This window comes from Phocoena sinus, chromosome 11, assembly GCF_008692025.1.
Source record: "Phocoena sinus isolate mPhoSin1 chromosome 11, mPhoSin1.pri, whole genome shotgun sequence".
NCBI lineage: Eukaryota > Metazoa > Chordata > Mammalia > Artiodactyla > Phocoenidae > Phocoena > Phocoena sinus.
Window position 1 is genome coordinate 67,297,552 of NC_045773.1, and position 27,984 is coordinate 67,325,535.

A 27,984-nucleotide genomic window follows, 5' to 3' on the forward strand; every position below is an offset into this window, starting at 1 on the left:
ATTCTGCAGTTTTCCCTTTGTATTTTGGAGCCAGTTAATTTTAATTTATTTTTCCACTTCTAAAACCGTCTCTCCACAGGTCCTTAAAAAGCTTCTATGTCCTAGGCATCAAGCTGACGAATAAAATGAAGGAAATAGGCCCTGTACCCCACTGATTTCCCTGTTTTCTAAAACACCCCCAGCTCCCAACCCTTCTTTGCCCCCACAAGATAAAGGGCTGTTCCATTTTGAGGCCATACTGCCCTCAGGTTAAAGCTCAAACTCCTTGCTCTTCTAACAAGGCCCTTGTGCTCTGGCCTCTGTCAACCCCCAGCCTCATCTTCCTTTCCCATCCTGTGTTCCAGCTGTGGGATCCACTTGTAAGGAACATACTTCCTGGACACAGCAAGTCTCATACACCTTGGGGGCTCCCTGTCCCTCCTCTCATGGGCTTGAGCATGGGCAAATGCTCACATGGAAAATGGCTCCTCTAAGAAGCCTTCCCTGATGACCCGGGCAGCCTGGTACTCCTCTTGTGCCCCCAGATGCTCTGCAGGACCCCACCTTTAGCTCCTGAGTCTTATCTAAGGTTTGTCCTTCCTTTTCCTCCACCTTGCCTGGCCCTTCTGCCAACAGGTCTATCTCTCTGTCTAGGCAGTGAGCTCTGATGATGGGGCTGTGGCATTCGTGTCTGAGTCCCCAGCCTCCTCACCCCAGACATGGCTCTGTGATTTGCAAAATGGATTTGTGGAATCTGTGGAGGCCTAGTCCACTCCCAAAGCCCAGCTCAGGTCTGTCTCCTTCTGGAAGCCTTTCCTGACACCTCCAGCTACACCTGGCCTCTCCCTGTTCAGATGTCAGGATGGGAAGGAGCCTTTTTCCAAGGCCATCTGGTTTCAATGTCTCATAGAGGGAGAGACTGAGGCCCAGAGAGTTGAAGAGGCTTAGCCAAAGTCAGCCAGCAACTCAGTGCAAGGTACTGGGGGCTGGAGATGAGATTCCAGAGACCTTCTCCAAAGTCACTCCCTCCAAACTCTTGTAATTTTCAAAGTGTAAACCCTTCACGGGTGGCTGAGAGCAGGCTCTGAAGTCTGGTATGCCTGGGTTTGAATCCCACCTCCACCATTTATTGATGTGTAACCTTAGGTAAGACTCTTAAACTCTCTTAGCCTAAGTTTCCTCATCTCTAAAAACTGAAGATGAACCACCTACCACCATAAAGTAAATGATGAAGGTGAATGAGATAAATATAAAATCATCAGAACACATAGTAAAACACTCAGTAAATGTTGGCCATTATTTCATTATCGTTATTTATTATTATTGGAATAAAGACCCAAATCCTCTGCAAAATCTGGCCCCTGCCAACCTCTCCACTCTCATCTCACTCTATTCTCCCAGCCACACTCTCCTTTCAGTGCGCCAAATGCTTCATGTACTTTCCTGCCTCGGTGCCTTTGCATATGCTGATTCCTTGGCCTGCTTTTCTCTTCCACCCTCCCTTTGCTCTCCTTTGCCTACTAAAATCCTGCCCCTCCCTCAGATCTCAGATCAAACCTGCTATCTTAGGAAACTCTTTCCTGACTCTCATGCATCACAGTTTGCAGTGATACATTTATTTGTGGGATGATCTGAAAAACATTTGCTACTAAGTTCAATGTGGCCTGTTTTGCCCACCACTTTACTCCAGTGCGTAGCATAATGCCTGGCACATAACAGGTGTTTAATAAATGCATATGGCATGAACAAATGGTATCCTCCTCACTGTGGCCTCCCTTTCCCAAGCTGCTGCCCCCACCTCCCCTCTGTGGGTCTCTCCAGCCCCCTCATACCTCCCTGTTGCCCCCCTCCAGCTGCCCACCTGTCTCAGAGGAGATGTTGACCTCGACGCTCAGGTCGGGCACAGGTGCTCCCGGGAAGGAAGCCACACACAGATAGGTGCCATAGTCGCTGAAGTGTAGGTCAATGAGCTCTAGGCTGCTGGTGACAGCGGGCAACTCAGGGTCATTGCGAGTCACCAGCAGCCTCTTGGACATGCGTGCTGGCTTGCCATTCTTGAACCACTGGTAGGTCACCTTCTCCTGGGGCACTGCATCCACATGGCATGACAGCTTCAGGTCCTGGCCCAGCTGTATGTTCTCGCTCTCTTTGATCACATCTGGGGTGATCTGGAATGTGGCATTCTTCATGGCTATGGGTGGATGGGGAGGGAAAGGTGGCTGGAGCTGGCCCAAAGCCAGGGTTCCCTGTCTCACCACCCCCATCCAGATGCAGCTTCTACCCTCCAACTGGCCTTCCTGGAGTTTGGGGGCTACGATCCCACTCCCAGGAGAAACCACCACTTTCTCTGCTTGGAAATTGTTCTCCTCTCTCAGATGTGTTTCCAAAAGTTAAAAAAGAAAAGCTCGCTGTAGAAAAGTGGGTTTAGTAATCAATACAGCCACTGTTGACCAAACATACACTATGAGAGGCCCTGTTCTAAGCACTGTATGTGGGTTTCCTCGTTTAGCCCATCCCACAATCTTTGAGGGAGGCATTTTATTTTCCCTATTTTACAAAGGAGGGAAATGAGGCTCAGACAGTTTAATTCACTTGCTCAAAGAAGTATTGGTAAATAGCCAATCTTGAATTCATACTCAGAGCCTGTGCTCTTAACTACTATGCTGCTTTATTTTTATTGTTGTTTTAAACCCAGAATATACAAAATACAAATTTTGGAAAGAGGCACCAGAATGTAACACTGGTTCTATCTAGAGAATGGAACTGAGGGAAATTAAGGGGAAAATTTTAACTTGCCCTTTTGTGCTGTTTAGCTCTTTGCAACAAGTTTGTGTCATTAAAAAAAAAAAAAAGACCAATACAATCATTTTACATGCAGTTACATAAAAATACAGAGTTTAGAAAGAAAGTGGTCTGGCCTCCTTTAAAAATCTAAAAATTGTTTTATGTATGCCTAGAATTAGACAGAATTCTTTTTTTTTTTTTTTATAAATTTATTTATTTATTTTTGGCTGTGTTGGGTCTTCGTTTCTGTGCGAGGGCTTTCTCCAATTGCGGCGAGTGGGGGCCACTCTTCATCGCGGTGCGCGGGCCTCTCACTGTCGCGGCCTCTCTTGTTGAGGAGCACAGGCTCCAGATGCGCAGGCTCAGTTGTGGCTCACGGGCCTAGTTGCTCCGCGGCATGTGGGATCTTCCCAGACCAGGGCTCGAACCCGTGTCCCCTGCATCAGCAGGCAGATTCTCAACCACTGCGCCACCAGGGAAGCCCCAGAATTCTTAATATTAGGTGCTCATTGGAAAGGACTCTGCTACAACAGCCATAAATCAGGACTGGGCTGAGTGAAGCAGGCTGTATGTCACCCCGAGAGGTGACCACAAGTATTTGATGAAAATGGCAATCTTACCAACCCAGGTTTTAAAGGGCATATGGATCAGGTGGGGAAGAACAATCTTCTGATGGGAAAAGTACCATCAAAGGAAACAGTGGTCATTAGATAACCACAGTTTGACTATTATCTTTCTCACTACTTAATCATAATTAAGTAAAAAGTCATAGAGAGCTAGCTTCTCTTGGTGAGGAGAGTCAGGGAGAGACTGGTCAGTGACGGATGAACACAGAAGAGTGTTCATCAGAAGATGCTCAATTGAATTTGACAGAAGCTGTATCTTACTTTCAAGTGCTAAAAAGCTGGAAACAAGCCTGGATCTTTAAAAAAAAATTTTTTTTAATAAATTTTAAAACAACCACCTAAAGCTGCACAAGCAGAAGAATTTAAAGTTTCCTCCTTAAAGCAGAGTAGTAAAATCAAGATCTTATCGAGCAGCTAATGATAATTACTGAGGCTGAAATTTAGTTAGGAAAGTATTTGTACTTCTTTATATTGTGCTCCAAGTTTTAATCATTTTTACATTTAGTAATTATCTTTATACTCACTGAAATGCTTTGCTAATAAAGATTTACATATGAGGTATGTGGAAATGTGTGTTATTTTCACTTTAATTCTATTAATCATGTAGAAACCATTGTACAGGGAGAAAGTCAGGAACTTTCTCTTAGAGTCTGGAATGTCCACATTTAGCTTTTTGCAGCCTCAGTTTCCCAGTCTAAAAAAATCTAGGTAATCAACACCAGCCCTTCCTACTTCTTGGGTTGTTGAGGTTATATTTGAAAATGTATTGATTGTAAACTGTAAATAAAACTTTATGCAAATTTTAGTCCTGCCATCTGCTGGCAGACACCTGAATTGCAGGGAAATCAAAGTGCCTGGAACCTGCCTTCTCAGCCTACCTCCCCTACCAAGGAGAAGCAGACAGGCCCCTTTCCCATTTCAGTTCCCAAGGTACAGGGACCCTGTCTGCTTCCCAAGTTTCCTTCCACCCCTCCGGAGCCACGTACATCGCACCAGGAGGTTGACAGTCTTCTTGGCAGGGTTGCCCACATTGTTGGTGGCTGTGCAGTTGTAGTAGCCAGAGTCTTGGGCCTGCACTGAAGGGATGCTGAGGGTGCCACCCTGGGCCAGGGCACCCAGGGGCAGTGGACCTGGTCCATGGGACCACTGCAGCTGGGGCAGAGGATCACCGCCTGTCAGCAGACACTGTACCGTCACATTCTCCCCAGGGTTCGCCACCAGAGTTTCGTTCACAGACATCTTCAGGGCTGGTGGTGCTAGGAGGACAAGAATGGGGTCTTAGGGGACCATGAGGCAGGGCCAGATGTGGGGGAGGAGAATCAGGGAGGGAATGGGGGCCGGGGAAGGCCTGCAGGGGGAGAAGGGAAGGAGCAGGCAGGAAGGAGGAGGGGAAACACTCATGGCGATGTGCTTGGAGTCTTATATGAGATGCGCACCACCTCCTGGTTGAGGACTCAGCCCAGGTGGGAAAGGGGATGGGCAGGGAAGTGCCTGTACCCGTGGTGTTGGTGAGCCAGAAGGTGACGGCCTTGTCCGGGATGCCACACACGTTGCGTACAGACACCTGGCAGGTGTAGCTGGCATAGTCCTGGGGCCGCAGGTTCTTCAGCTTCAGGACCTTGGTCTCCCCCTGGGCAGTGACCACTGGGGTGAGGGGCCTGCTTGGGTCTCACACACATTCACCAAGCACCAGAGGCTAAAGCAAATTCCTATTCAGGACTGAGCCTGGGGTGGATGGCACACTCCCCATACCCTGGGCTTCCATGGGTCTGAGGGTGTCCTGGTACACACTGGTCAGGACCAGGCCTCAGTTTCCCCATTCTAGGAAATGGAAGGGTAACGAGGGAATCCTGCTCTGTCTTACAACCCATACAAATATAGGGCTGGCCCTACAGGCCACGGCTACATGTGGAGTTCTGACAGCCACCTAGGAAAGCTGCCTCTGAAAACTCTCTTGCTGGATGGCTTCATCACCATCTCCTAGGACTGCAGGAGAGCCATGGGAAGTGACTCATCTTTCTACCCCAACTCCTGCTGTTCCTACCCGCCGTTCCAAAGACCCTGACAGCCAGCAACAGGCAGGGATGACTTGTCTGCCCCAGGAGGTGCCTCTCCTAACTGGCAAATTTCTTAGAGGACATGTTGCCTTGAGGACTCTCCTGTCCTCACCACTGTTTCCTGACCTTTCTGTCTCAATTCTGTCTGCCCCAGGTGGTCTGAAGCCCAATCAGAATGCTTGCTTCTGATGTCAGAAGAAACTTGTTGGAGTCAGGGCAGTCCCTGGAACTCCAGATGGTGAGGCTTCAGCCCCCCTGGCCCCCTCCCTTGTGGGGTGCAGGAGGAAGAATGTGGGGTGAGCCATGAGGAGACCAAGCCAGCTGCCGCCCCTCCTGACCTGGGTGTAGAGGGGCTCATAGATGTCGACCCCATTGTCCTGGCTGTGAGACAAGGTGTCCAAGCCCCGCTTCCAGATGAAGCGGGCAGGTGGGTTGGAGTTGACCGTACAGCGCAGGAACACCGTCTTCTCCTGGTAGAAGTTGCCTCGAACATCGCTCACTGTCTGGTGTACTGTCAGCACTGGCTCGTCCAGGTCTGCAAGGGCACAGCCCCAGTGGAGTCAGATGCGTGACCCCCTAGGTGGAGGGCTTGGGCCCCTGGCAGCTCTCAGGGAAAGTTAAGCTACCCTCATGGGATGCTTCCAGAGAGCAAGATGCTCTCCCAGCCCTGCAAGCTTGAGCAACCTGTCAGAGGCAGGGGACTGGATGTGTTGGCTTCTCAGCAGTCTCTCCCCAGGGACCTGCATTGGCTGGGGGGTGGGGAGGGCGGGGGGATGTGTGTGTCTATCTTCACCCTCCTACCATGGGATGGAGGAAGTAGCTGCACACTGGAAATCAGGCCATGCCTGCCAGACCCTTCCAGCTGCAATAACTTGAGAAACGACCCTCAGCCCCAGGGTTTGTCAGGCCCCTGGGTGGCTGAAGGGGGACAGAAGAGAGGGCCTGGGGTTCCACCACTCTATCAGGTCCCACTTGGGGCAGGGGGGTGTATTTAATGGATAGGTTCATTGTAGATATTAAGATGGTGGCAGACAGACCTTTGGGCCTGGCCCCACAGCTTCTGGGTACCTAGGTCAGCCTGGATGGCACAGAGGCAGATGGCAAGAAGGGAGATAGCCTCTGAGTGGTCAAGGGAATATCCATGGATGGCAGGCAGGGACTGAGGGCTTCCCATTCAACCTGTAGCAAGGACTGAGGGGTGCCTGGTCCTGCAGGTGTTGGGATAGGGAAATTTCAGAGCTTCCCTGGGACAAAAGCAGAGACATGAGGTACTGTGGGAAGGACACTGGACCATAATGAGAAGAGACCTATGCAGTGAGCAAGTCACAAGCCTTTGGTCTCAGCTTCTTCATCTGTAGAATGGGTATAATCCAACCTGTCCTGCCCTCCCTGACCACTTTGCAGGGATGCTGCAAGGTTCATATGGGATTAAAGATAGAGATGGGTGAATGGTATAAGGTAGTGCACGTCAAAGGAACATCAGGGATGCCCTTCTCTATCCTGGAAAAGAGAAAGTCTCTACAGTTGTTCTACATGGAGGTGCCACTTCTCTACCCTTCTCCCCACTCCTCCTTCCCAGCCTGAGCCCCCAGAAGCAGGCCCCTGGCCCGGGTACTAAGAGGCAGACCCGACTCACACTGCACGTCCACCCGGATGGACTTGATGGCAGGCACGCCCACGCCGTTCTCAGCCTTGCAGTAGTAGCGGCCGCCCTGCGTGCGCACGATGCGCTCGATGCGCAGTGTCTCATTGAACACCGATGTTTCCTGGAACTTGTCCGACGCGCTGCCCGCGGTCTTGGTCCAACGCACCTGGGCCAGCCAGGCAGGGCAGAGTCAGACCGCAGAGGGGAGGGGGGGGAGGGGAAGGGGGGGAAGGGGAGGGGGTCCCCGCCCACCCCCATACTTTTCCACGAGCGCACATAAGGCATACACAGGCCTGCAAAACTAACCCAAACATGGGAATGCACGCTGGAGGTAGGACCTCTCAGTGAAGAGCCTGGGGAATCTGGGGTCAGGTGGAAGAGGCTTTTAAAAAGGCAGTATGTTTAGTTGTTAGCATCATGGATTTGCGGGCAAGTTACCCAACCTCTCCTGCCTTCCTTTCCGCATGTGTAAAATGGAAATATTACTCCCCTCCTAGGCTTACTGAGAAGACTAAATGAGTATATAATTCATTCCTGGAAAAGTAAGAATTTGATTAAATTTTTGTTATTCCACTTATTAGCTTAGTGGCCTTGGGTAGGTTACTCATCTCCTAGCTTCAGATTTTTCATCTGTGAAAGAGGTCTGTGTGATAGCCAGCCTCCACCATGGCCCGCCGTGGTCCCCACCTCCTGGTATTCACACCTTTCTGTACTTTCCTCCCATTTTGTACCAGGGCTGGTCTGTGTGACCAATAGAATTTGGCAGGAGTGACGGTGTGTCACTGCTGTTCTCATCTCCTCACCACCCTCAACTCTACCCTCATGGACCCAGGGGTTACAAAACTTGGGGAAGGCTACATGCAGTTTCAGGACATTCAGACGTAGATCAGAGGGTGCTTTGGAAAAAGAACAAGACCATGAAAATGTTTTTGCTTTTTGTACTTGACATTTTGCAGTTTTACCATGATTTATCTAGATGGGGTTTGTTTACAAATGCTTAGGACTTGGTTTATCCATCTGAGAGTTCATACCATTCTTCAATTCTACAAAATTCTCAGGCTTTATCTCTTTAAATGTTGCCTCTTTCTAAGTTTTCTCTAGTCCTTGTAGAATGCCTAAATTTGTTACAGCTTCTCATTCTATCCTCCATGTCTCCCAACTTCCTTTTCACATTTTCCATCCCTTTGTCCTCTCCAGACTGCATTGTAGCTGATTTCCTTGGATCTATTATCCAATTCATCAGTTTCTTCTTTAGCTACTTCTATGGTATTGAGGCCAAATTTTTCTAAAGACTATTATTTTTTATTTCTAGGATTTCTATTTGCTTTTTTCCATATCTTAACTGATCAGGTTTTATAATCTCCCGTCTTATAGATTCTATTCCTTCCATTGTCTCTTTAAACATTTTAAACACATTTATTTTAAAGATCCTTTCATATTGCTCTATCATCTCTGTTTTCTCAGATGTGAATTGTTCAATTATTTGGGTCTATAGACTGGCTCTCCTGGCACTGTATTTTTAGATATGCTTTAAAATTTCACCCCATGGGCTTGTATTCAGTAGGAATTATCTTCCTCAGAACTCCCACTTGGGCACTGACAGGCCTGTCTGTGGTGTAGCTTTATGGTTGCCTATGCCCAAGATATATGCATTCACAGGTTTCAACCAGTTTGGGTATTTTTCGGCCATGCCCCGCGGCATGTGGGATCTTAGTTCCCTGACCAGGGATCGAACCCATACCCGCTGCATTGGAAGCACGGAGTCTTAACCACTGGACCGTCAGGGAAGTCCCAGTTTTTATATTAGTTTCTCAGCTTAAGGTCTCCTCACCACTTGGATAGTGCAAGACACAGACTGGATTAGGGTTATTCCCTCATAGGTGACTCTGTTTGCACCCACACCCTGAAGCAGAAAGTCTGCTCCCTGCTGTGACTCTGGGCTATGGGGCAGAGATCTTCTGGTCCCCATTCATAGGTGGTATCACTCTTATCAAGCTTCCAGCTTTAGGTAAGAAGTCCAGTTCTAGCTCCAGTCATAGATGGGCCTGTGGCCTCAGCGCTTACCCACAATGTGTGTATTAATACTACTACCCCTGAGGTGAGTATGCAGTTAAGTACCTCAAAGTATCAGTTTCTTCAGCTTTTGCTCACTACCATCGCTATAGATTTCTTCTTCATTTTAACCATAGAGAGTCCCTCTCTCTTGCTATTTGTTTGGAGTAGGGAATTCCATGCCCACTCATTCTTCCATCTGACAACAAACTGGGCTATGAGATGATACTTGCTCCACCCCTAGACTGGATGCTCCATGACAACAGGAACTGCAGCTGTATCCTCAGGACCCATCACAGTACTTGGCACATAGCAGGTGCTCAATAAATATTTATTGTAATGAAATGAGCAAAAAGCACTAGAAGGCATTTCAGGACAGGTAAAGAGCAGTGGCTAAAGCAAGGATGAACAGGGTGTATTTGGACAGGTTCACTGAAGACGGGGTGTGAGGAGGATGGCCGTGGGAGATCAGACAGGACAGGCAGGTGGGGGCGGGAGTGTGGGGGGGGGGGTCTTTAGTTCCACCTCTATGAGCCTGAACTGGGTCTGGTAGGTAATGTGGAGTCATCGAAGGTTTCTGAGCAGGGGAGTGATATAATGTAGCAGGTCTAAGGATGATGATTCTGGGAGCAGGGTGCAGGAATGGATTGGAGGGGGAGATGTAGGAGAATGGGAGCCCAGTTAGAGTCTACTGCAGTGGGCCAAGGGACAAGACTAAAGGTCTGACCTCAAGGGGTAATGAGGAATAGGAGACCCATGCAAGAGACGTAAAAAGGAAGGCCTCAGAGCCTGGCTAGGTGTGGGGAATGATATGCGGAAGAGTCAAATATGAGCCCAAGGGTTTGAGCCTAGGTAGCAGGAAGAATAATGAAACTACAAATGGAAATAGAAAATGGGTGCATGGACTCACAGCCACAGCCACAAATGATGCCTACATGTGACGCACAAGGGGACACACACAGATGGCCAGTGCAGCCTGAGGGAGAGGTGGCCCAATGCCTAAAGTCACACCTATGCAAACACCAACCTGAAGACTGGCAGCATTGTTTACGCTTCCAAAAAACAATCATTAAGAAGGAGGAAGCAGTGATGACAGTTTCAGTTTGAAAAAGTCTTTAGGAGTTTTCTTGTCCATCTGCTTGTCTCAAGACCAAACCTACTAAAGCTGTCCCTGTTCCCAAAGTTGTCCCCCGAAAACAGGATTTTGCAATCACTGCGCTTCCTAGGATCCAACCAAAACCTTTTCTGTTGCTTTTAAAGGTCACCGCAGCTCGCCAGCAAATTTTACCCATCCCTCCAGCCCACCCTCCTGCCTCCACCTGTCAGCTCTCAGTGATAACCAGCCAATACTTCCTGCCTGAACCAAACACTTAGTCTGGGACAAAATTCACCCAGATTTTCCAGATACGCATCTTCTGTTACTTTCTAATAGCTTTGAGTCTCTTAATGTCAAAAGTGTGGGGCTTGCCTACTGGAAGCCTCCTGAAGTAGGAGGAAGTTACAGAGAATGCTGGTTCTGGATTTGAATTCTGCTCCCACCCTCACAAAAGCTGGGGACCTTGGGAGTTTACCCAACCTCTCTGAACCTCGATTTCCTCAGCTTAAAATGGAGGCCCTGATGCCTTCCTCACAGCACAGTTGCGAGGCTCCAAAGAGAAAACACTGGAGAAAGTAACGAGCACAGTGCTTGGCGTGTGGTCTGCCTTCAAACAGCGGTTGAAGGTATATATCTGATAGAGCGTCTGCTCAACAGATACAGGGATTGGAGTGGAACTGAACAACTGACATTCAGTTTTTGCCCTCAGTCATCAATATTTCCAGGTGAGTAAGCCCACAGCCTCTAGCCCTTCCCCACAGGGTTTATTTTCCAGCTATTTCCCCAGCCCCAGGCTCCTGTCTTCTGCTGACTTGCTGCTGTCTGTCTCTAGTCACAGCTCCCACTGCCTCTTCTGATCCCAGAGCGGGGTGGGTCAGGAGGGGCCTGCTCAAGCCAGGCCAGGGGCTTACCTGGGGCCGAGGGTGCCCGGTGACAAGGCACTGCAGCACCAAGGTGTCCCCCTCCCGGATGGTGTAGACGCGCTCACTGATGTTGTCCTCTTTCACCACACACGCCTGGCCCGCGTGCACAATCTGAGCCTGGGCTGGAGCTGGCGGGAGATGGGGAGGTTTAGACAGGAGGCACCAAGGCCAGAGGGGGTCTAAGGCTCCCTCCTGAGTGTGTCAGGGGGAGGGGTCAGCCCAGACTTCTCCATGACATCCCTCAGAGGCCTGATCCCATCGAGCTCAGGAAAGAATGCTCCTAGGACCCCGGGCCAGACCAGAAGGGCCAGGGACTCAGGACAGGGGCAATTCCTCCCCATCCCACGGCCCTTGCAAGAGATCTGTGCTCTTCAACGAGCTGAGGACTGTGAGGGGGCTTTGTAATCTGTACAGAGTGGTTATCACCCAGTGAGCATCACGTCTTAGCAGCCCCCTGTCGTGCAGGCTGCTGCTGCTCTGCCCAGCTCCCTGTATCTGGCAGGTGCCTCCATTCCCAGCTGCTGTGTTAGCTGCTAGGCACGCAGAGCTCACCTGCCCCAGGGAATTGCCCTCAACCAGTGGGAGCTGCCTGGACCAGACATGCCTATAGGAGGTCATCCCTTCCCCAGTACATACACACCCCAATGACTGGTGGACATGATGCAAAAGCCCAGCCACCTTGCCTCAAGCTGGGGTGACCGCGGTTCTGTTCATGTTCCAGAGGCCCACTACCCCCACCCCAGGGAACAGGCTGAGACTAAGTCAACTAAACCACGTTTTCACCTGGCTGTTTCCCTTGCCCCTTTCAGTTGGTCCTTAGAGCACTTTCTCAGCAAATCACTTGCCTGAACTCACTGCCACCAACCATCCAAGGCTCAACCTTCAGCGAACCTAACTAAGATAGCCCCCAGCCCCGGGGACTGCACGTTCCCCTCACCCAAATGCCTGTTACTTTTCCCTCATTGCTCTCTGAACCTATGCCAGCCTCCTCTCCAAGTGAGAGAAGTTCTCACCGGGGGCCTGGAAGCTCTCACAAGACTTTGGATCCTCCCTAACCTCTCTCACAGTGGCCAGGGCTGGGATCTGACCAGGGCTGGGGGACCAGAGCTGCGATATGGCTGGGGCACCCAAAGGGAAAATGATTGAACCAGAAAAGTTCATGGCCCTCCTTCAGTGTCTTAGCCCCACTGTCCTGAAGGCAAACCAGCCCCCAGCCCACCAGTACTTGGGCTCTGGGAAGGAGGGCAAGGCCCCCAATTTCAAACCTGTCTGCTCACATATGAGGGTGGAGGGAGTGGAGGCAGGAGAGCTAATCCAGGGCACGAGGGACACAAGGGGGTGAAAACTCAGTCCTTGCCCTAAAGAGGTGCAGGGGGCTGAGATAAAACCTGTTCATAAAATGTGTAATTTCCTCCGGGAAGCATTCCATGATTGACCTACATCCTCCCTCCTTCTGTATCCATCGCTTTTCCAGTGCAACAGCAAAGCATCAATCTGCGTGTCTACCAAATTCAGCATTCTTATCTTTCTGCCTACCAGACCATGAGCTTCACACCTTGGTATCCCCAGCGCAAAGCCTTGAATATAGCAGGTACTCAGTGAACACTGAATGAATGAATTTATAGGAATATGCCATGGTGAAGTTGCTAAGCATTGTTAAGAAAGGTAAAGAGGAGGTGAGAGGAGAGAGACGTCACTGTCTGCTGGAGAAAGAATCACAGAAGGCTCTGTGGAAGAGGCAGCTTTTGAACCAGCCCTCAGAAAACAGGGGGGATTCCTGCAGGTTGATAGGGCAGTCTTATATTCCATATTACCTGGGGTAAAACATTAGTGATTTTTAGACCTTCATTTTCTCATCTCTAAGATGGAGAGAATGCTACCAACCCTGAGAACTCAACAAGGGTGGATGTGATCATCACACAGGATAAATGAGAAGTGCTTAGTAGAACTCTGATGTGTTCTACTGTTGCCACAAATAGCACCTTAACAGAGTCTTTCCAACCAACACTGATGGGACAGTCATGAGCTCATTACAGAGGTGGGTCCACAGAGGCAGCCCGGCCACACATCAAGAAGTTTGTGGGGCAGCCATCTGGGGGTGATGTAGGCTGTGTTTAACCATGAGAGTCTCTGCAAACAGCAGCAAGTTCTGCAAACAGTGGCAGCTGCTACCAACCCAGAGTCTGAGTGTCCAGTCTGGCTGCCATGGAGGAATGAACCTAGGCTAGTTGTCAGGAGACAAGCTGTGTGACCATGGGCAAGTCAAACCTCATGGGCCTCAGTTTCCCCACCTATAGGAGGGGAGTGTATTAGATGACTTCTGAGGTCTTTTTTCAACTCCTACTTTCTATGAATTTTATAAACAGCACGTGGGCCCTGTATAAGATGAACCCTGGAATCTAGGGAATGGGTCTGAACTATCACCCCCTGCAATGAAAATGCTTTGGAAAAGGTAGCCATCTGTGGCCAAGGTCCTCAGGAAACAACCCACCAATGTGTGATGTGTGTGCCAGTTGTTGATAAGCCCAGAAGGCTGCATGGATGTCTGCAAGAGGCCTGGGGTGCCTCTCAACAAGGAAGACATTGATTTAACAGGCTCCAATGGAAGATAAGCTGTAATCTTGGACACTGTGGCTTGCCTGTAGCCAGGCAGTGTTGTAATGATAGACACTTTGGTGACTGATAAGGAATACTGAAAAAGAGCTGGAGAGCTGGACTTTCTCAGGGCCTGGCCAGCCCAAGCCAGAAAAGATGGGGCCTGGCCAGCAGACACCAGGCCTCTGGCCCCCTGACAGGTACTCTTCCTCACTGGACATTGGGCTATGAGCTGGCATCATGGGTGATGACATCATTCAGGTTATCTAACGCCCTTTAATGACATTAACTCCTAAGACTATCCAACTCTAAAGTAGTAGAACCACCTTGGAAGAGATTTTGGCAGCACCTACTCAGGCTAAACAAGTGTACACCCCATGATGCAGGGATTCCACTCCTGGGTATGTACCCAATAGAAATTAGTGCTATGACAACCAAACAATAGGTCCGAGGATATTCATAGCAGCTTTATTCATTATAGCTAAAAACAAGAGAGAACCCACATGTCCATCAAGAGCAGCAAGGATGAATAAATTCTGGCATATTCATACAATGGAATATTACACAGAAGTGAAAAAAGAGCTACAGATAGACACAACAACCCTGCTGAATCTCACAGCACAATTTGAGGGAAAGAGCTCAGACATAAAAGAGGAAATAGTGTATAATTTCATACATTTGAAATTCGAGACTGGAAAAACCAACCTTATAGTAACAGAGATCTAAACAGTGGTTGCCCTTGGGTGGAGGTGGGCGATTATTTACTGGGAAGGGCACAAGAGAAGTTTCTGGGGAGGAGGTGGGATCCCATCTAGTGAGATGGGAATGTTCATAGTCTTAATCTGAGCGGCTGTTACACGGGTGGATGTACATGTAAAAATGCATCAAGGTATTTGCTTAAGATTTTACTATATCACTTTACACTTCAATTAGATAAAAAAAAAAAAGAGCATCCACCCCCCCCCCTTGGATGACACTGTCTGTTGATGTCATCCAGCTTCCTCAGTTGACACTAACCGTTACAATTACCCACTCCCTTTACTCTGAGTCCTACTTGATGAGCCACTTCCCATGGCTGACTTCTTCCCGGTTCAGATTTGCCTTCTGGTGCAAGTGCTGCCTAATTGCAAAGCACTCAGACCCCCTTGGCATAGACATTCCAATTTGCCCATCACCCCCACTGAGTTTCGTTAACATGAGTCAGCCTCCCCCACTCTGCTCACCCCTGGAATGGCTGGAACTGCTCTCTGACCCTAAACCAACGGAGATCCCACCAAGTTACAGACCCCCAAAGGGGTTCTGTCCCACTGAGCCTCAGCCTCTCACTCTACACACCCCAGGAAGTCACTACCAGTGGCAACATTTTCTGATTCTAAAGGCAACCAGGCCAGGGCCTGAGTCAAAAGGCACCATGACATAATCCCTTCATTCAGTCTATCAAACAACAAAAGCAGGCCGCTGCTCTGGATGCTAGGGAGACTGTCATGAAAAGCAAACAAAGACCAGCTCTGAAACAGCATTGTTGGGGAGATGGATGGCAAACAAGGAAACAGAAATGAACGGATGGTTTCAGAGTGTGTTAAGTGCTAAGATGACCCCAAAGCAGGGCGTCGTGAAAAAAGGAACAGTGGGCGGAGAAGGGATCTGCTGGAGAGAGGTGGAAAGAGCAGACAATCTGGGACTAATTTCTGGCTCTGCTACCCACTAGCTGGGTGACATTGGGCAAGTTACTTAACCTCTCTGAGCCTCAGCCTCTTTATTTGTAAAATGGGAACAATAATGCCTTCTCCCAGGGCTAGTGTGAGGGTTGAATACAATATATGTAAAACATCTGGCCAAACAGTATGTGTTCTGTCAATAAATGACAGCTCCTGAGATGATTAAATAGGAGCAAGAGGTGGGGACAGATGACCACCCTCTGTGGCCCCCTCTATATCTCAGGGGTGGAGCTGCTCAAAGCAGACACTAAAACATTAGGGGTGTTTCATGAACATGTTCAGAGTTCATGTTGAGGACTGTGCAGGGAGTCGGAAAACCAGAGGGGAGGGATGGAATGGAGCCCTTTCTGAGCATCCCTCTTACACACTTAACTTTCAGCAAGTTACCTTGTGACTTTTAGCAAGTTATTTAAGCCGTAGTTTTCTCATTTGTAAAATGGGGTTATGGAGAGGAATAAATAAGTAAACTCAGGTAAAGTGTTTAAAACTGTCTGGTACACAGTAAGCCATCAAGCATGTCAGCCAGCATTATTATTCCGTAAGTGATCCTGCACTCCTCTTAAAACGCCACCTCCCCAGGGGACTACAAGGCCTTCACATGAAAGGACGATGTCTTATCTGCCACAGGTGACGAGGCCTGATACATTCCTGGGGTCCACTGTATATTTGCAAGCTCCTTGCCTCAGTTCTGAGCCAGAAAGGGCACGTCCTATTTAGCCTCCTTTGGCAGAGAAGGAGACTGAAGCCTGGAGAAGGGAACACCCTATCCACTCACAGACACAGGACAGTAGCAGAGCTGGGGCTCGAACCCAGGCCTTCTTCCCACTAGCTTGGAACTCAGTTCACTGCCCTCCACAGACTCCTCTACCCCCGCCTTGTGTCACTAGGGGAGCCCTTTGCAATGCTTGCAATGCATATTCCCAGGCCCATGCAGCACCACTAGCCCTGACTCTTCAGGGGCGGGCCTCAGAGGTTGTATTTGTAACACGCTCCCTTTGAATTTCAGAGGCACTGCTGGATCTGTTTATCTCTGCTTGACGCCATGTTGGTGGATAGAAAATAGGAAGGATTGTGGAACAATTTCCCTGCTTCTGGCCTATGAGACTTCTGCTATTTCACTCTCCCAATATTTAGCAACAAACCCCATGGAAAAGGAAAACACTGTCTGCCAAACCTGTGCGCCATAAAATGCTCACAGATAGCCCATCGCCAAATAAGGATGCTGCATCTTCTCCCTCTCAGAGTCTCAGCACACAAGAGTATACTATTAAAGGCCCTGAAAAGTCCTGCAGTAAACACATCCATGTAACTTGGTTTAATCCAGTGCTTTCCACTTGACCATAAAGCTCTTTCCTAACAGAGTATAATGGCTGTGGAGCCAAGTAACATTCCCCTCCCCAGCCCCTTGGTTGAGAGTAACCAAGCGGCATGAGACATGTCACCAATGAGGCAGCATCCTAAAGAGGGCAACTGAGCAGAAATGGCAAGTCCCTGGCACATGCTTCTGGTCTGTCAGCTCACTCCTTTCTACCTCCAAAAGTGTACACCCCAAACCGTAGGTAGGGGTGGGGACTGCCAGCACCCAGGAGGCCCAGTGAGGAAGCCACAAACTCTCAAGGACGCATGTTAAGGCAAATTCCAGCTTGCTCCGTGGCCTTCTGAAGAGAATTCTCACTGGAACCTAGAAGGGGAATTTCATCAAGGATCCCCATCCCCCATCAGAGAATTTTCTCCCCAGCTGCGAGCCAAGGGGGTGGGGGACACTGGCAAAGTACACGAGGATGCAACAGTAGGATGTAGAGCCAAACAAGGCTGACAGACAGCAAAGGGAATGAAAACCCTTGATTAAAAGCCCCATCACATCAGCTTTCCTGCAGCTTTCTTCCCCACCCTAAATTTTAAAAGGTTAATCATGACCAAGTGGGATCTGGTGTTCTGCTTCCCCCTCCTGACTCTTTCAGGGGAAGTGTGTCTGCAGGCTGCGGAAACTTCCAAACAGAGCAGAGTGGTGGGAAGGCAAGGAGAGAAAAGAAGGGGGTGCTGCCGACTCCCCCACCTGAAGTTGGTTCTATCTCCCAGTTACTGGATGGCAGGGCAAGTACCATCACCCTAACCACCTCCTGGAAGCATCACTGAGTGTTCCGGGCCAGGCGATATGAAAACAGAATCTGTGGTCTGGTCCTAGCTTCTATCAGATAGTCATTCAACAAATCCTTATAAGTGTGACGTGCTGAGCTTGGTGCTGGGGGTACAGAGAGCTATGGCACTCAGGCCCTGCACTAGGGAAGTGCGTAGTCTAGAAGAGGTGGGATAAGAATGATGCCTATAAAGGCCTGCTGAGAGGCAGAAAGGAAACAAGGAGGGATTACTGTGAGCTGGAGTTATGTCTCAGGTCTCCCTCCCATCACCATGATATAACGATCACATAATAATATACACAATAATAATATTACTCTGCGCAGGCGTTTTATTGAGTGTTTTATATCTATTATCTTATTTATTGCCCACAACAAGCCTATTATTGTTCCCACTAGTCAGATAAGGAAGCTGAGGCTCAGCAAGTTTAAGTAACTTGCCCAAGGACACCCTGCTGATTTGGAGTCCATCTGACTCTCTGACTTTTGTGCTAAGCCCCATGCATTTCCAGTTTGCAAGTGCCGGGCACAGTGCTGAGGACACAGGGCTCCAGGTGCAGGACATAGTCTCTGAGTCACTGGTTGGGCCTGTCCCACGTGGCATCCTTAGAAACTACTCCTCCCTTATTCTCCCAGCTCCTGGTACACACATGTTTATCGATCCTTTTGTGTATGTAATGCAAATGGACACTTAATAATTTAGCAGAGTTAACAGTGCTGAAATATTAACAGGCTTTTCTCTTTTAATTAGCTGCTCAGAGAATGGCGGCCGGGGCCTGAAAGGAGGCTCTCAGGGCAGGCGCTCGGCTGGCTCCTCCTGGGCCTCCTTCTGCCAGAGATGATGCTACACACCTCTCCTGCGGACCACAGGCCATCAAATGTGTACCTCTCGGGAAAATTAACCCTGCTCTCTGTGCTCTCCACAGTGGGGCTTCGCCCTGCCCTCCCCACAGCCCTGTCTGCAGAGCTGGCTGAAGTCTGCCCTCTATTTGGGCCGCTGGCCAGGGGGCAGGCCAGGTGGCTTCTCAGGAGTTCTGGAGTCTAGGGGAGGTGCCAATTCCATGCTGGGAAAACAAGTTTGAACCAGTCCCCCCACCAGTACCACCTCCCCTGGCCTCTCCTTAGTGTCAGTCATCTTGAGGGGAAGCATCAGCACACCCTGCCCCGTCCACCTCTGGTCACTGTCTCAGGGCATTAGACCTTGGTCCAGGATGATTCTCTCTCCATCTTCCCTCTTGCTCCCTGGCCTCCCAGCCCTTCAAAGGCACATACGATCGCCTGTTAACTTACCATTGATTCATGGATCCCTTCTGTAACATTTCCTGAGCACCTGTTGTCCTGCCCTCGGCTCTAGAATGCAGAGGCAGTCAGGCACATCCCCCTCCCTGAAGCACCTCTGCCCTCCCCTTGCTGCCGACTCTATTAAAGTCTGCTCTCAGCAATACGTCTTTTTTGCTTACCAAAACCAGATCCACATTCAGCCGACCTCCCCTTTGGCTTCAAAAATCTCTCCGCAACCTGAGTATGTATGTATCTATCTCTGACCTCCGGGTCCAAGAGCACTGTTACTGAGTGTGGAAAGCAGCCACAGCTGAAAGATCAGGGCACAGGCTGCCAGCCTGTCACCATGATTGAGCATGAAAATAAGCTCTGCTCTCATAGTCAGAGGCAGGGCCTGGTAAGGCTCGCAGGGTCTGCCGCTGTGTGTAACGCCTGGTTCCATTTTCAGGAGCTGATACTGTTTGCAGAGCCTGATGCTTCCGGCAGAGCCTGGCACCGCTGAAAGTGGTGGCCAGTCCATCTGGGCCCCCGTCCCTGGGAAGGTTTGGCACCACTGCACCTACATCCTGGCCCCATCAGAAGGCACACAGGTTTTGAGAGGGCCAGGTTCTACTCCTAGAATCTTCACTGTCTGCATACCAGTGGAAGTCTAACCTGCACACAACTAATGAACTCAGGGATGTTAGGACAGGCCACCAGAAAGCCCTCTAAAGTGGGGGCTCTGAGGTCCCCTGGGGGAAACTATAAAGGGACTTTCTCCCTGGTGGGCAGGGAGATCAAAACTGTCAACAAATGAGGTGCCCTAGGACAGTGCTAACATTATAGGCAGGACCCTCGGGGAAGAGAGATCAGAAAGGCACATGCCTCAAGTTGGGCACTGCTTGAGCCGAAGCTGTAAATGCAAGTCTGAGGGGCTGCCCAGATGGTGTAGTATGAGGGGCAGGAGGTAGGGCTCTATCTCTCCTCTAATAACTATGTGACCTTGGGCAAGTTATTTAATTTCTCGAAGCCTCAGTCTCTTCATCTGTAAAATGGGGATAATACTACATCTCAGCTCTAGTGAAAATAACTTCTGGGTTGTGAGGATGAAACGAGATAATGCACATTTGGTACAGAGCATAATCACTAGTATCTAGTAAGTGCTCAATAAATTTCAGTTCCCTTTCCATTTGATCATATAGCCTGGGACCCTTTGGGAGCCTGTTCCAAGGGCCTGTAAGAGGAAAATGTAAAACTGAATGAAGAGGTCTACTTTGGGGGGATGCCAAGAGCCATAATCCCGAGAGACCAGAACATCAATATGGACAGAAAGCGGTAATCACTGGAAGGAAAGCTCTCCCCAGAAGAACATCCAGGATGATGGAGAGAGAGAGGGGCTACCACCTATCAGAGCAGAGAATGGTTTCTGGAACCCAGGACCTGAGCCTGCCTGGCCCAGGGCTGTGGGGCCCATGGACATAGGGTTTCTCGTGTAAAAATTTTCTGCTGGGGTCCCGCTACGCAGCCCCACCAAGATCTGCAGTCCTGGAGACCCCACCACTGCAGTTCACTTGGCCCTGGACCCTGGCAGTGGGCCAAATTCTGGAGGTGACCAAGCTTCCAACTGACAAAGCATACCTATTGAACCAAGCCCATGGGAGGGGCAGGGCTGGAGTAGACACAGCGTTCTCATTCAGATTGTTTGCAATAATTGCTGTGTGACCTGGGGCAAATCATTTAACTCTCTAGTCTACAACCTCAGTTTCCTGCCTATAAAATGGGCATAAGAATGCTCCCTATTGAGAGTGTTAAATACAATAAGAATGGAAGCCACCAATCACAGCACATGCTGCCTAGTAGATGCTCTAGAAGTATAGTTAGAAGCGAGCAGAATAAAACCAAACTCATGGGGCTTCCCTGTGGTGCAGTGGTTGAGAGTCCGCCTGCCGATGCAGGGGACCGGGTTCGTGCCCCGGTCCGGGAAGATCCCACATGCCGCGGAGCAGCTAGGCCCGTGAGCCATGGCCGCTGAGCCTGCGCGTCCTGAGCCTGTGCTCCACAACGGGAGAGGCCACAACAGTGAGAGGCTCTCGTACCACAAAAACAAACAAACAAACTCATACCTAAGGGTGTGTCCACCCTGAGAAGGTCCCCCTAGTCCTGAGAGTTGAAGCCTCCAGTGTTGAGCCTGACAGGCCCCTGAGTAACCCTGTTTATTGGAGCCTGAGGCTCAGTCACCCTGGGCACCAGTGTACCTGTGACCAACACTACGGATGGGGCACATCCTGGGTGGGACCAGAGACACACTGCCAGGTCCAGGCCCCAACCCAGAATGCAGAGCCTTGGCCAACCTGGGCCAGGGAATGGAGGGGAGCAGTGGCCTCGCTAAAGCAAAGAACCCTCAAAGGCCCCTATGACCCAAAAGCCCAGTGTTTTGAGACCCAAGCCTGAAGCACAGGGCACAGCTTGCAGCATGACACAGGCCTGGCTGTGGGAACCGAGGGAGACAGGGGGCTGAGGCACTGGACTGGGGCTGAAATGAGCATCTGGGGACCGGGTCCTCAGAAAGAACAGGATGGTGGGGGGGGCGGGGGCTTGGGCCCCCTGAAAGAATGGGATGGTGGCAAGTGGGTGGGGAGTTCTTTCCAACCAAACCTGCAAGAACTGGCTGGAAAGTTCCACTCCAGCGCTTAACTTGACTAAAACCCCCATCTCACCATACAAAACAGAGGCCAATAATAGTAGGCTCATCGTGTCTCACTTGATATGTCATCTCAAGTGAGATGACATATCAGAAAGTGCCATGTAAACTGTAAAGTTCTGCACAGATCAGGTCTTATTATTATTAGGTGTTCAAAAGATCCAAATATAGCTTCTGGAAGTTAAGAAGCAGGCCATAAATGCACCTATTAAACCAGTGAAAATAAATTAAAATGATAAAAATCCATTGTGGCTGGGCTGCGCACAAGCCCGGCTCAAACTTTTTGTAGCACGGGCCGGCAGTGCGAAATGAGAACCATAAAACTGTTTCCTATCCTATGACCTATTAGGCAATCTCACTTTGGGGAATAGGGCCCCAAGGAAATAATTTAAAAGGAAAAAGTAATTCACATGAGGATATTCATGGCAGAGCTATTTAGAAGAAGAAATTGGCATCTGCCCAAATGCCCAGCACTGGAGAAATGGTGACCAAACTCCAGCGCATCAATGCAGGGGGTGCCCTGCGGCCATTAAGCTGACAGGTCTGAGGGCTCAGTCAATACCAGGAGATGTGTGTAGGAGATAAAGTCAGCCAAGAGAGCCGAATGGACCACTGTTTACTGCTATGTAAAAATGTATTGACAGGTATGGGCAGGGAAGTTAGAATGAATGGTTAATGTTTGATGGTCACTAGGTTCCGTTTTTTTTCCTATGAAGTTGTTTAAGTGGATAATAACAACCCTGAAAGCAAAATCAATCTTGAAGCTTAACAGCAGTGGGGCCCTTAGACACCAGGACAGAAGGACAGGGGACAGAAGGACAGTGTTTCTGCAGAGCTTACCACCGCCACTCTGGCTGGGCAGCACTCTGCCCCCCCCGACCCCCACCCCAGGCTACTGTGGGTTCCTGAGCATCATCCCACCCACCTGGGGGTAGAATTATGAGTGTCACAACCTGACGGCTTGAAACCTCTTAAAGCAGCCCCTGTGTAGTTCCTCCAGGCTGGACCTTCACCCCAGCTCAGGAGGCAGGAGGAGGATTGCCTCTGAAGGTTTAAAAAAACCAGGGATCAGAGATGCAAGGGCCTGATTAACTTTATGCCTCTGTCCACATCCACTGACCTCAGGAGGACAGCACTTAGTGACCCCGCCACACCCCCAAGGCCTGAGAGCCATTCCTCACCCTCCGTCACTGAAAACACCACTGGCAGCCAGAAACCTGGGAGTCATCCCTGCCTTCTCTCTGTCCACATCCCATGCCCAATCCACCAGCTCAACCTTCGGAACTGATCGTGCATCTGACCCCCGAAACACCAACCTGGTCTTAGAAACCACTACCACGACGCCCTGCCTGGATTTTTACAGCAGCCTCCAGAGACCTCTACCCTGCTTCCTCCCTTGCCTGGCACAGTCTGTTCTCCACAAGCAGCCAGAGGGATCCCTTTACATTAGGTCAGATCCTGTCCCTTCTCTTCTCAAAACCCTACCGTGGGTCTCCTCTCACTTTGAGTCAAAGCCATAGCTTTTTCAATAGCCTGCCACACCCTGCATGTGCCCTCCTCCCAGCTGTGGCCACACTGCTGTCTTTGCTCTTCTTCAAGCAGACGAAGCCCACTTCCACCTCAGGGCCTTTGCACTTGCAGCTCCCCCTGCTGGATTGCTCTTCCCTGGATTTCCAGAGCTCACCCCATTGCTTCCTTCAGCTCTCTTCTGAGACAGGCCTTCCCTGACCACCCTTTTTAAGACAGCATTCCTGCCCCCACCGCCATCAATCTCAATCCCCTTACCTGCTTTGTGTGTTCTTCATACCACTCATCAACACCAGCATGTTAAATAGTCACTTGCGGGTTTCCCTGGTGGTGCAGTGGTTAAGAATCAGCCTGCCATTGCCGGGGACACGGGCTTGTGGCCCTGGCCCAGGAAGATGCCACATGCTGCGGAGCAACTAAGCCTGCGCACCACAACTACTGAGCCTGTGTGCCACAACTACTGAGGCCCGCGTGCCTAGAGCCCCCGCTCCACAACAAGAGAAGCCACCGCAATGAGAAGCCCGCGCACCACAACAAAGAGTAGCCCCTGCTCGCCACAACTAGAGAAAGCCCGCGTGCAGCAACAAAGACCCAACGCTGCCAAAAAATAAATAAATAAAAAATTTTAATAAATAAATAAATAAATAGTCACTTGTGCATTCTCTGTGTCCCTTTCAAAAGGAGAACACCCCTGGGAGGGAAAGCACGTTAAATTTCTGAAAGGGATGACCAGATGACCAATCTTTTTTTTCTTTTTTTTTTCAAGAGTCAATTCCAGAAGCATAAAGTTTGGGAACATATTTTCTTTTAGCATCAGGTATATTTATAAATTGGGAAATGTAATACTTGCCCCTCTGCTAAGTATTCTCATTATTTTTTTCTTCCATCACTGAAGGGTTTCGCTCCTTTTTGGCTGAAATTTAAGAATCCACATAAGTGGCATGCACTGTAGGATCTCAGCATGCCAAGTCTCTGAACAACTTGTAAATGACTTGAAACCCAGTCGGCTGGGGGAGAAAAGTGAAGGATCTGTGGATGGGGGAGGCCAATTGGACCTAAGTTCAATCACAACCAGGGACAGAAAAGTCACTGCCATTAGGAGGCTCCTGGGGGCTAAGGACAGGAGGTGGGGGGCACTGCCTCTTAGGAGGAAAGTGAGGTCTGGAATGGGCAGCCATGTGAGTAGCAGTAAAGGGCTGGGTGCAAAACACACCTGTCTCCCAACTCATAAAGTAGCTCATAGGGAATATTCTTACTATAAATTTCCCCAAGAGGAAGATGGGAGGAGGGGTGGAATTCTGCCACACTTTCTCCAGCACCAGGGTCTCGGCCTTTCCTCCAATATTGTGTCACATGCCTGTACATAGAGCCTCACATGCCACTTCCCTGGTGGCAGCCTCTGTGATTCATCAGAGCAGGCCTGAGCAGGCCTGGGCGCTGGAATCACTCACTTAGCAGTGCCTCCTCTGAAAAGCCCCAGGCACTGGGCCCAGAATGGTTTTCCACAAGTTCCCATTTCCTCTTCACCACAGCCCCCTGAGGGGAGCGCTATTATTATCATTTGCTTGTGCACAGGGAAACTGAGACACAGAGTATACCCTGCCCAAGATCACACAGCCAGTGAGTGACTGGGGCAGGACTTGAACCCAGACCTGTTGCAGAAGCCTCTGCTACGAGCCTGCAGGCCACACGGCTTCCCACACTCCCACCTGAGCGAGAGAGATGACTTTGATATATTTAGTTACTTGCTTCTGAAATTAGACCTCGGTGGGGTCATGGAGCCTGGCAAGTCATGTGCGACAGCTGACCTGAGAGCTGCTAGTCACTGACACCTTGGTGTGAAGAACTTCTCTGGTTACTCTCCTCCCTGGGGCACTGAGGCATGAGGGAAGGAAACAGTGGAGAGCAGGGGTTGGGGGCAAAGCTGCAGGACCACTTGGCTGACCCTTCCCAGAATCCTCCTCTCTGGTTGCCATGGAGCCACCTCTGCAGAGGCTTGAGCCCTGGCGGGGAGCGGAAGACCAGGTGGCACCAAAGAAAGTGATCCAGAAGAAAGGAAGCTGGCCTGTCTGTGGAGGCCCTTGGAAAAGGGGGGCTGCAGAGGCATCAGTCCTGAGACCCTGGGTCACTAGGGCCAGCCGCAGGTGGAAGGGAGAAGTGATTCCCAGGAGAAACTGAAAACACTGAGCAGAGACGGCTGAGGGAGGTGACAGAAGTATGCAGAAGGTTGAGGAAAGTGAGGTGCAGGAGGACGCATGGACCCTGCCAAAACTGGGTGCTTGGCAGCACTAGCCCAGTGCCCAGCAAGTAGCTGGTACTTAATAAATGTCAGCCAGAGCTATCGTTATCCTAGGTGCTCAAAAGAGACTCCCTGGTTAGGACACCCGTGAGCTCCAGTCTGCTCAGGCCAGGAATGAAGCGTGAGCACTGTGTCAGGCAGATGTGCTCAGGGCTCCCGCCGTGAGGGGGCCCCTGCCCTGCAAGGGGACTCTCCAAGGTGCCAGCTCCCCTCTGAGCCTGGGCAGTTCTGCTCCTGCGAGGATGGCTGGGGAGGGCTTCAGGAGAAGAAGAGGCCCCCTGCCACTCAGCCCAGCTAGGGCCACTGTGCCCATGCGTTCAGCCCAGCCCCTACCCTGGCACGGGCACAGAGGGTGAGCGCACGCCTGGCACAGGCCCCAGTGCGGGGAGAGAGGCTCCAAGCAGGCAGCTTTGTATTTTGTGAAAAACCACATCCACAACTGAGCTTTCCAGCCAAGCAGGGCCTGCTGGGAAGGGTCTCTCTTCCCATCCCCCTGCTGGGGCCCACCCTCCCCTCCTCAGCCCTCACCCCCAGGAGCCATAGGGAGTACCAGCTGCCACCCTGGCTGGCATGGGGGGCTGAGGGGGATGGCCTGGGCCCAGCTCTGGCCGTGCCAGGGTTCCCCGTTCCCCCACCCTGACCCCCTTCCTGCCTGGAATAAATTGGAATACAAATCAGAGGGAAATGCTTTCCTCTGTTTGAACAAATTGCTATGGATTCCTCCCTGTCTCAGGTCAGGGCTTGAAATGGGGGATATTTTCACTCGCTGACTGCTAATAGACTCAGGAGAAGTTTCTGGATCGATGGAGGCCGGGAAAATTAGCCAGGAGCTTCAGGCCAGCCTCAGCCTGTCCCTGCCCCCCACTTCAGGTCTCCCAGAAGCGGTGGTGGGCAGTTATAACCCAGGCTGGACATAGCGCTGGGTTGACGGTCCAGAGAGCTGGATGCCCATTCCCGCCCCCTGCCTGGAGACCAAGGCAAGGATGACCAGGGGCTGCCCAGAGGAGCGGTTGGATAAAGGTGGACCCAAAGAAGCCCCCAAAGAGGTCTGTAGTCCCCCCACACATACATACATGACTCCCTGCACATAAACCCATGTTCTTGTGGGCATGATCACATATATGCATACTTTCAGCACATGCATGCCCACGTATATTTACATGTGCATGAAAAATACTGATGAAGTGTACATGCCCAGCATAGAGAGGACTTGGGGAATGTATTTCAGCTCCGGCTGAGGTACCCAGTGAGCACAGCTTATCTCCTGCCAATGGTTCTCCATACACAAACAGACAGACAGAAAGACACACACACACACACACACACACTGATCTCCACCAGCAGCCAGGGCTCCCCACCAATCATTCCTTTCACCCCTCAGCCCCGCATCCCTGGCTCTATAATTCTGCAAGGGAGCCTGAAGGAGCCACTGGCTTCACTGGCCCCAGCTCCGCCAGAATGAAGGGCAGGAGACTGTGGGGAGATGCAGCCCACCCTCGCCCTGGACAGCCTCACAGCCCCTGCTCCCTCAGCTCCCGAGAAGGTGAGGGAGTGAGGCAGGCAGGGTGTCGGTGCTTCAAGCAGATTAGGGCATCCCTCAGGGCTGAGCCCTCCCAGCACCCCCGAGGTCACTGTGCCAGTGGGCAACGCCAGGGGCCATGGCTGTATGGGGAACTGGAGGAAGCCAGGAGCGGGGGCGAGAACTCACTGTAGCCTCTGAATGCCCCAGAAGGAGGTGGGTGGCTTGATCTGGAGAAAGCCTCTTACGTCTCCTGCCTGCTGCCCCTGGCACATTAAGCCACACATGCACACGCACGTGTACACACGCACACACTCCTCTCGGTATCCTAGAGCCCAGATATGACTTGGGAGATAGAAGTGGGAGAGAAGGGTGTATTCAATGGCAGGTAGAGCTTGGAGTGACCCTTCACCTCTGACCACTGGTTTCTGCCTCTAAAAACTGACCAGTTAGGGCCAGGTAACCTTTAAGCCCATTACCTGTGACCTTCCATGATTCCAAGCTGGGCTGCCTGTTTGCTCTGTGGTCTGGGGACTTCTCTTGCCCTCTCTAGGCCTCAGGTTTCTTTTCTAACACATTATTATATTTGATCTAAGTTCCCTCCTGGCTCTGACAATGCCAGTGCAGTTTTGAACTTCATGGGAGCTTATAAATGCCATGCAGATGTGTCCTTGCTTCTCCTGAGCCCACAGGATAATATAGGAGAATGAGAAAGATCCAGCTGGAAAGTCCTTTGACGTGACTTTTAACTTCAGTCTTGGCACCTAATTGCTGTGTGACCTTGACCTTACCTTCTCTGGTCTCAGTCTCTTCCTGCACAAACTCCTTGCGATTCAAGTGCCTCTGGGTCAGTTAAGACCACTGTATCACAGCTGAGCTCACTTCTTACCACACCCTCAAGCTCCAACTCCTGGCCTTCTCTGTGTCTGGAATACATGGCCTTATTCCAGAAAGGAGAGTAAAGCCAGGTCTTGTGATGGCACAGACCTTCAGCTTGCCTTGTGGGCTTACGTATTTTGCTAGAGATAAACTGACCTCTCCAGAGGCCCCCTGCATTTTACTGGAACA

General features: G+C 50.5%; 1 protein-coding gene across 1 annotated transcript in view; it reads right to left on the reverse strand.

Annotated features, from left to right (window-relative positions):
• The window catches only part of MDGA1 (MAM domain containing glycosylphosphatidylinositol anchor 1), a 59,162-nt gene that overhangs the window by 17,979 nt on the left and 13,199 nt on the right, over positions 1 to 27,984 (reverse strand). The window contains 6 exon segments of the mRNA XM_032649733.1: positions 1,841 to 2,170; positions 4,376 to 4,645; positions 4,887 to 5,019; positions 5,785 to 5,981; positions 7,083 to 7,257; positions 11,151 to 11,290. Of these exon segments, the coding sequence (XP_032505624.1) occupies positions 1,841 to 2,170; positions 4,376 to 4,645; positions 4,887 to 5,019; positions 5,785 to 5,981; positions 7,083 to 7,257; positions 11,151 to 11,290 (1,245 nt within the window).